Consider the following 8669-nt stretch of genomic DNA (forward strand, 5'->3'; position numbering starts at 1 on the left):
AGCCGGCGTGTGCAGACGCAGGCGTGTGTGGACTCGCAGGTGGCGGTGCCGCCTCAGGAAGGAGGAGCTGTGTGCCATCCAGGAGGTCTAGCGCCAGGCCCCCGAATCACCCCCATCCGACTGACGTGCTGCCCTCGATTTTGTCTCAGAGTAAGAACAACCGTCCCCTGCGCACAGGCCAGATGTATGCCCAGGACGAGAACGCCACGCACACCCAGCTGTACACGAGCCACTTCGACCTGATGAAGATGACCGCCGGGAAGAGGAGCCCTCCCATCAAGCCTCTGTATGCGCCCCAAGTCCCCCTTCCCGCGCCTCGCGATGGAGCCGGCGAGCGGCCTGCCGCTGGTGTCCTCCTCCCGCGGGTGGTAGCTCTTTGGTAACTGTCGTCTCCTTTTCTGTGCTGCAGGCTTGGCATGAATCCCTTTCAGAAAAACCCCAAGCACGCCTCCGTGTTGGCGGAAAGGTATTTCTGTACTTGTGACGTGTTTTTCGCTATTTGATATTACTTTGTTTTCACATTCCCTTCAACTCAGTTCGGTCGGTGAATTGTGCAGACGGCGCATTCAGGCTGGTTGTCTCCAGCGACTGCCATGTGGCGTTCTCGTGACAAGGGCGTGTCTCCGCCTGCAGCCTGCAGGGTGCACTGGCGGACGGGAGGGCTGTGGAGAGCCTTTGTCCTCCCCCAGCTGTGCCCGTCTCTAACACGGCGTACGTTGTGTTCTGCCTGAAAAGTACATCAGCATCGGGGTGAACGTACTTGCTTTTAAAGGGAGCAGAAGAGAATGAAGGATAGGCTGGGAGGTGGCCAGGGAGACGCGCGGGTGTGAGCAGGCGGGTGCAGTGAGGCCGAGTCGGGTCTGAGTGCCGGGCGTGTGGGTGTTTCCCGCACGGTGGATGGTTTACGGTGCGCGGGTGGGCAGTGTGTGTCTAGACGAAGCCTGGGTGCCCATGTGGCCCCAGCCTTCCTGCCTGCCCGAGCGAGGGTCTGCGATGCACCACGGGCCCTGCCCCTCTTTACCCGTTGTCAGCGTGGCCCCCGGAGCCGGGCCACCTCCCCTGAGACTCCCTAAGACTCCCGGTGGCCCATGCTGACCGCTCCGAGGGTCTGGCCTCCGCAGGATGCCCCCTGCATCTGGCCACTGCCTGGGACGGTTTTCCTGAGTCTGTGGCTCGTGCCTGGGCCCCCCTTGCACGCCACCTTTCCCTCCTTGCCGACGGCCATGCTGTGGCCCTCTGTTTCTTCCTGGTGCATCCCGTCTTCGCCTTCTGTACTTGAGTTGTGTAGCGTCCGTGTGTCTGGACGTAGGAGTTCTGAGGTCTGGGTGACAGAGCAGGCACACGGTACGTGTTTGTAGATTAAATTAATGGGTTATTACCCGCACCTGGCCATTTATCGCCAAGCAGTGTGCCCAGCACTGTGCTGGGCCCAGCGGTTCCGCAGGGAGCAGGACGGGACACGTTCTCATCCTCTTCGGTGTCACCTGCAGGACACAAACTCAGGCCGGTTTTACAGAGGCGGAAGGTCCCTCCCGCAGGTGCATGGAATGGCCTGACAGAGGAACCAGGGTGCTCCTGCTGGATGTCGCCTCGGCACGAGGGGACCTGTCGTGGGGGCAAGCATGTGGGGCTGAGGGAGACGGGTTACAAGGCAGGTCCGTAGGATGAGCACAGGGGGTCCTAAGTGACACCTCTGAGGTAGGGGCGCAGGCCAGCGGGAGGCGGCACTTCGGGGGCACCAACGTGGACAGGGCTGCTCAGCATGAAAGCGCAGCTGGGGGGAGGTGAGCGCCAGCCTGGGCATCTTGGGGGCTCCTGTTAGTTTCCGTGTCTGGCTCAGATCAGAGGGACGGGTCCTGTGTAGACAGGAGTGAGAGGAGAGGAGAGACAGCACGTGGGTCCGCAGCTGGGTGGCCTCTGGGAGTCTTGTGGTGGCAGCCGAGGGTGAGGGTCCACGAGGAATGGGGGCCAGACTGGCGACCGAGTGGGAGGAAGATCCGTGGGGCCCGGCTAGCGTCTGCTGTCTGTGGAGACACTTGGGCCCCGCCTGGAGCTGGCTGACCCAGGGAGCCTGGTGTGTGGGAGGGACCGCCAGCAGAGGAAGGTTAGGATGGTCATGTAAGAGCAGGGGCAGGGCGGTGGGATCAGGTGAGAAGCCCCGAGCCCACTGGGATGAGTGTTGGGGCGGTGGGAGCTGACGTGCAAGGGCACCGAGCCGGTCGGCATGGCCTGGGCCCTGTGTGGGGGAGGCCCAGAAACGGGGAGGGTGTGCATGAGGTTCTAAGCAAAGCCAGATTCCCTGTGATAGGAGGCCTCGAGGAGGTGGGTAGGGGATAGTAGCTGGGGGGGTCCCCAGCAGCAAGGGCTAGGGGACAGGGGGGGCTGGGGACGGGCACCCCACCCCCCTGACAGGCTTTGCAGGTCAGCCTGGCGCCATGGGAGGCTGGCAGGGGGTGTCGGTGCCGCTGGGCTCTGACGTAGTTGCGGACATGGGGCTGTCTGGACGGCTGGAGTGGGGCCTGGGGACACAGAGCTACTGACGGCTCTGCTGCGGGGAGCGGGGAGGCCCAGCCTGGGGCGCGCACACACATTTCAGGCCCTTCGTGTCTGGGCGGTGTACTGGGTGCCGCTGTGGTAGACTAGACCTGCCTCCTGGAAGGTTCTCTGCCGAAAGGAATGGAGACGTGGTCTCGGAGGACTGGCGCAGCTGGTTTGTCTCAAGCGAGGGGGCTTGACGGGAGCTGCCTCCTAGCACCCCAGCAGCCTGGGCAGTGAGTGCTCTGGGTTCCTGAGTGCTCGGCTCCTTGGCTCCCCCCGAGCACGTCCGTTTATTTCCCGTCTCTGCTGTTGTCTTCCAGTGGCATCAACTACGACAAACCACTGCCTCCCATCCAGGTGGCGTCTCTCCGGGCAGAGCGCATCGCCAAAGAGAAGAAGGTGTGGGCTCCGGGGACCCTGGGCAGGGCCGGGCTGGGGGCGTGGGGGGCGTGGGGAGAGGGCCCGGCCCCACGGCTCCTCTCCTCTCTGCCTCTGCAGGCACTGGCCCAGCNCCTCTGCCCCAGCCCCAGGCGGCAGGCGCCCAGCAGCCCCCGGGACCACCCGCTGTCCAGCCACAGGCCCAGGCGCAGCCCCAGGCACAGCCCGCGCAGCCCCCGCCGAAGGTGCCCCCGGCCATCACGACAGTGGGCAGCGCCGCCGTGCTGGTGAGGAGACGCCTCTCCCCAGAGACGTGCTTGTTGCAGGGGGTCCGTGCAGACGCAGGCACGGCTTCCTCGGAGGAGCCGGAAGGCCCAGCCTTGCCCTGGCAGGCACGTGCATTCGCAGGGATGCCCTCAGCCTCACCCTGCCCACAGGGGCTCTGTGGGCAGGGCACCGGGGCGAGTGAGGCGCTGCTGTGACGTCAGCCCACAGAGGCACAGGGACTGCTGGTGCCTCCGTGCCGATGCGTGTGTCCCTGCACACGTGTGCACAAGTCTTCAGTGCCCCTTAGGGACGGGGATACAGTGGATGTACAGGAAAGGTAAAGAAAGGTAGACTTGTGACCCCACACACCATGCGCCGCTGCTGTTGTGCCCTGGTGTGCTCCTCGCCGTGGGTGCCCGTGTGGCCTGCGCTGGAGTCACGTGTGAGGAGAGTGCCTGGGCCTGCATGGGAGGTGCCACTGCCAGGCATGGGGGTCATGGGTCCTCATCTGCAGCTGCGTCTGCTGCGGTGGGGTTGTCGCATGGCCTGCACAGCCTTGTCCCTCGGTCAGAAAGGGTGCTCGCTCACAGAGTCCCTGCTGCTGTGGCCCCGAGGGCACAGTGGTGGGTGGTCTGGGAGGGAGTGCGCAGCCCACGAGACGGCAGTCTGTGGAGAGACAGTGGGTGGCAGCCAGCACGGAATCTTGGGCTTGGCGATCGATCGTGGGGGTCAGGACGACCAGTGTGGCTGGGGCCCCGGAGGGAACTAGGCAGGTGCTTGGATGTGGTTCTGATGTAGTGGAAACGCTTGGAGGCTTCATGTTAGGGAAGAGCTTGTCCTGAAATTCAGATGTTTCTGTTTTCAGCAGGCGGGAGCCATTAAAACCTCCGTCACGGGGACGAGCATGCCCACGGGTAAGAAGCTGGAGGCGGCCCCGTGAGCTTCCCGGCCTCCCCGAGCTCCTGCCTCACAGCTCTCTCCTCACAGGCACAGTGAGTGGCAACGTCATTGTGAACACCATCGCGGGAGTCCCTGCTGCCACCTTCCAGTCGATTAACAAGCGCCTTGCTTCCCCCGTGGCGCCGGGAGCCTTGACGGTGAGTTGTCCCTGTTTATTGGCACCTTTGGTGGCGCATAGGACTTAGGAGCCTATGGAACTTGTTTGTATTTATGTATCTATTGTTTTAAAGTAATCCCTACACCCAACATGGGGCTTGAACTCACAACCCCAAGGTCAGGGATCATACAGTACCAATTGCGCCCCAAAATTTGNCGAAAGTCGGACGCTCAACCGACTAAGCCACCCAGACGCCCCAAAAAAATTTTATTATTTTTTTTATTTTTAAGAGAGAGAGAGACAGCATGAGCAGGGGAGGGTCAGAGAGAGAGGGAGATACAGAATCTGAAACAGGCTCCAGGCTCTGAGCTGGCAGTCAGCACAGAGCCCGATGCGGGGCTTGAACCCACGAACCGTGAGATCATGACCTGAGCTGAAGTCGGATGCTTAACCGACTGAGCCACCCAGGCGCCCCCACCAGCTGTTTGCTTTTTAAAGAAATATCCCAGCTGCTCAGAAAGTACTGACACAGCCTCAGTTTCCTAAAATGATGTGAGTGTTCAGGGATGGTGTCCACAGTGTGCTTGCCAAGGGGCGTGTATTGAACCTGTAGCGATTGTAGGGGGCAAAAGGCAGGTTGTGAGGCCATGTTGCCAACTCCACTGACGGGGCGCCTGGTGTACCCTGACAGATTTGCTCGTGGGGGATGTGGGGTCACAGAGATGGCCGCTCTCTGGGGAACCGTACGGGCGGGCGTGCAAGGGCCAGGTGGGTCCGGAGGGCAGCAGGGGTGGTCAGCTCACAGAGCGGCCAGACCCGTGCGTGGGAAGCAGGCAGAGGGAAGGCTGTGGCACCGTGAGACCCCCTGAGCACAGAACTGGGGGGACCTTGCACTCGAGACACACACCGAGTCCGGCTACCTCCTTACCTTTGGTGTTTCAACATAAATGACAAACATAAACAAGACTCAGGAGATTCAGTTTATGTCTCCGTTTCTGGCTTAGTCACAAATCTGAAGACAGCGCGTGCCCTGCGTGAGCGGCGCTCTGACCAGTAAGTAGAACGTTGTTCCTCTTGGTTTTGAAAGTGTGTCCTACGAAAGGTTTTGTTGGAGTGAACAAGACAGCGCACGTTGGCAGGTTAGAAGCAGTTCCATGGAATGGGACAGAGTCCAGAAAGAGACCCGCATGCGTGTGGTTTCCGTGGAGTGCGCCAGAGGAGCGCAGCAAGAAAGCCTGGTCTTCTCAACAAGTGGTGCCAGAGGCCCGGGTAGTCCCGGGTGAGACTGTGAGCCCCGGCCCACGCTGAGCGCGAGGAGTCACCTGAGATGATCGTACACACGAATGTAAAACCCAAAACCGAAGGAGCCGTACGCTGAAATCCTGGGAGACCGTCTTTGCTCCCTTGCTTTAGACAGAAGTTGAAAGTTAGTCTTCATCGAAGTTAACATAGCTGCTTGAAAAGTATTAAGGAAGTGGAAAGCTTGGGAAATCTTTGTGGGCCACGTGTGATGAAGTCTGGTTTGTAGATTGAAGGAAGAGGACGGCTGCAGACCGCAGACGCCGCGCCCTGGTCGATCAGTCATCTCCCCGAAGCAGCAGCAGGAACGGCAGACTTGCAGAGATGCTGTGCGTTGCTGCTCCTCTGGGAAGAGCCGCTGAAGAGCACGTTGGGGGGAGGGGTGCTAGCCCGCGGCTCCGAGCGCCACTTTACAAACCAGCCCGCCGCTCACCTAGAGCTCGCGCTGCTGGCGGCAGAGGCTACGCATCACATGGGAGGTTGGCCTGCCCGTGGCCGCGCACTTCCACACTTAGGATTTCCCCTGGGAAAGCGAGGGCGCACTTGTGCATGACAACCTGAGTGTGAGCGTGTGCAGCGGCGTTGTTCGTTGTCACTCATGGAGGAAGCGACCCGAGGTCCTTCAGCTGGTGAATGCGTGGGAGGCCCCTGGCGCGGCAGCTCCATCTGGGAACACCCTGCCGTGTCAGGTGGGCTTCTGGCCCGTGACGAGGCTCGCCAGTGAGCAAGCGGCGCTTCAGAAGGCCTTGCGTGCTGCGTGATCCCGTGGAAATAGCGTGGAGAAGGCAGAATCGTAAGTCAGGAGATGTATGTCCTATACCTGGACTGTGGCAGCTACCTGGCCGTACACACGTGTGAACACTCCTAGAGCTGTGTGCCGGAAATGGGTGGACTGTCCTGTCTGTAAATGACAGTTTAACGAATCTTGCTTAAAATGAGAGTATTCTGTACCACAGCACAAATGAAAAGCGTTTCTAGCATGTGATTTAGGGTTATTTCATTTATTTTTCTTTATACTTTGCAGTATAGCACTTTTGATTTTGCGTTTTAATAAATAACAGAAGCCAGTAGTTGGGTGTGTGGCATCAGGCACGTTCTGTATGACCGATGGCATTCCTGGTGTGAGGCTGGGACACCCAGATCATTGCACTTGATGTTCCATTTTCAAAAAGACCTCTTTTTACGTGTGATGTATTTAGGAGATAAAGTAATTCATCCATGATATACTTTTTAGTAGCTCTTAGAGACAAGATACTCTTCCTGGCGACGCGGGACTAGAAATGGGCGTCCCACACAGCGCGCCTTCCCAGGGCTCTGAGAGTCCTGCAGCAGGGCCACGCAAGAGGAGCAGGCGACGGGGAGGGCTGTCCAAGCTTCCAGAGGACAGGACGACATTATCCACACACGTGGCCCTCAGCACGGGAAGGCGTGCACAAGGCACGGCGTGCGGTTCCGTTCAGAGAGGCACAAATACTCGCACGGCCAGTGGCTCCCACTCCCGCCAGGGGGCCGTGCCGCAGCTGTGTGCCCTCGGCACGACATCGAGGCTCGCTGCTCTCGGTGTATGTGTCCGGCGGAAGGATGTGGATTCGTTCACCAGGCAGCTGGGAGCCCTCAGACGTGCCTGAGCAGAGACGTGCACTAAGACAGTTCGCGTGATGTGTGTCGTAGACTGGGTTTCGAGAAGACCAGGGCAGAGGGAAAACCACCTCAGAAGTCCAGGAACGGACTTAGGTTTCTGGAAACGAGGTGAGGTGAGGTATTTATACTATTCTCTTAGTGAAATGCATTAAAACCATTGGATAAAGAAGCTTCATATCTTTTAAAGGATAATCTTCAGGACCAAGTCTAAGGGAAGAAGAAACTCAGAAACTGTGCTGAAGTGATGTCTGCCTCGCACTACCTCTTACCTTGTCGTTGGACAGGGGACTCCAGTGCGAGCCCAAGGTTCGCTCACCCCTGGAGAGTCTGAACGGGGCTGCAGATGCCGGGAGCCTGACGGCTATTCCCAAGGGGCACGGCTGAGCCTTCTAGAAGCGGGACCCAGCTGCTCTCCACCCTCGTGCTGACCCAGGGCAAGGCGGGGCCCCTCCTTCCAGAGTTGTAGCCACAAGTCTGCTTTGTGTCAGCAGCGGGGTGTTGGTAGAGTTTTGGGGAGCCGAGGATGTTGTACATGCAGATTTTCAATTCTGAGGGGGCTTTGGCACCTGTAGCCCCCACACTGCTCAGAAGTTGACCGCAGAGAACTGGAAATGAGAAATATGGTTACAGAATTGACAAAAAAAGTCCTCTGGTAATGCGTTACAGTGTGTTTACATACAATTGAGAGAATTAGCTGGAACGTGAATCAGAAGACCCCCCCTCCCCCCACCAATGCAGCGTGGGGGCCACAGTAGGGAGTGCACAGAAGAGAGCGCGTGAGGCCGCCGAAGACCGACTGGGAGCATGTGGTTCATCAGAGTCCGGATACGGAGGAGGACGGGCAGAGGCAGTGTTTGAGGACGTGAGTTTTCCAGAGCTGTGCGATGGCACTGGCCCGTGTACACAGAAGTCCCCGCCAGTCCTGACCCAGGACCATGGGAGGAACCCGATCCTGGGATGCTGCCCCCGGACGTGCAGTTTTCTTCTCGGCGGCCGGGAGCTGGTGGGACGACACAGGTGCGCTAATGACAGACGGTGACCACGGCCCCTGGTGTTCTGTCTCTTCTGAAAAGACTTGTAAGAACGCGGGTGAAGTGGCATTCTCAGACAAAAACGAGAGGGGTACCGGCAGGTGGCCCTCGTTGAATGAAGCACGCTTCGGGGGGAAGGAGGCTGTTAGCAGATGGAAGGTCTGAGAAACGAGGTGGATGCTGACCTGACAGCAGCAGCGACTCCCCATGGGGCCGAAGCGGGAACCGTGCACGGGGACAGCAGCATGAGTTAGCCAAGGACCGAGGTGCCAAAACGCCCTGGAATCCCTCGTTCAAGAGGAGCATGAGCGCGACGCTGTTGAGGAGACTGTGAAGAGTGTTCGTGGTGTGATTTTAGATGAGCCTCAGAAGAATGAAGAGCGTGACTTCAGGCTCAGGGAGAGAGACGAGACGCGTAGAGCCGGACAATTGACTGGGAAGCACAGAGCGCCGTTCCG

At 59.4% G+C, this 8669-nt stretch overlaps 1 protein-coding gene across 6 annotated transcripts in view; it reads left to right on the forward strand.

Moving 5' to 3' along the window:
- The window catches only part of EP400 (E1A binding protein p400), a 97764-nt gene that overhangs the window by 74085 nt on the left and 15010 nt on the right, over nt 1-8669 (forward strand). For 4 of the 6 annotated variants that reach the window (XM_077763561.1, XM_077763565.1, XM_077763564.1 and 1 more), the window contains 6 exons: nt 150-286; nt 410-466; nt 2859-2937; nt 3063-3203; nt 4049-4097; nt 4171-4280. In XM_077763561.1, the coding sequence (XP_077619687.1) occupies nt 150-286; nt 410-466; nt 2859-2937; nt 3063-3203; nt 4049-4097; nt 4171-4280 (573 nt within the window). Of the gene's footprint in view, nt 1-149; nt 287-409; nt 467-2858; nt 2960-2997; nt 3204-4048; nt 4098-4170; nt 4281-8669 lie in introns of all 6 variants that reach the window. The other 2 variants (XM_077763566.1, XM_077763563.1) reach the window with 2 other exon arrangements.

This window comes from Crocuta crocuta, unplaced genomic scaffold (genome assembly GCF_008692635.1).
Source record: "Crocuta crocuta isolate KB4526 unplaced genomic scaffold, BGI_CrCroc_1.0 scaffold114, whole genome shotgun sequence".
Taxonomy (NCBI): Eukaryota; Metazoa; Chordata; class Mammalia; order Carnivora; family Hyaenidae; genus Crocuta; species Crocuta crocuta.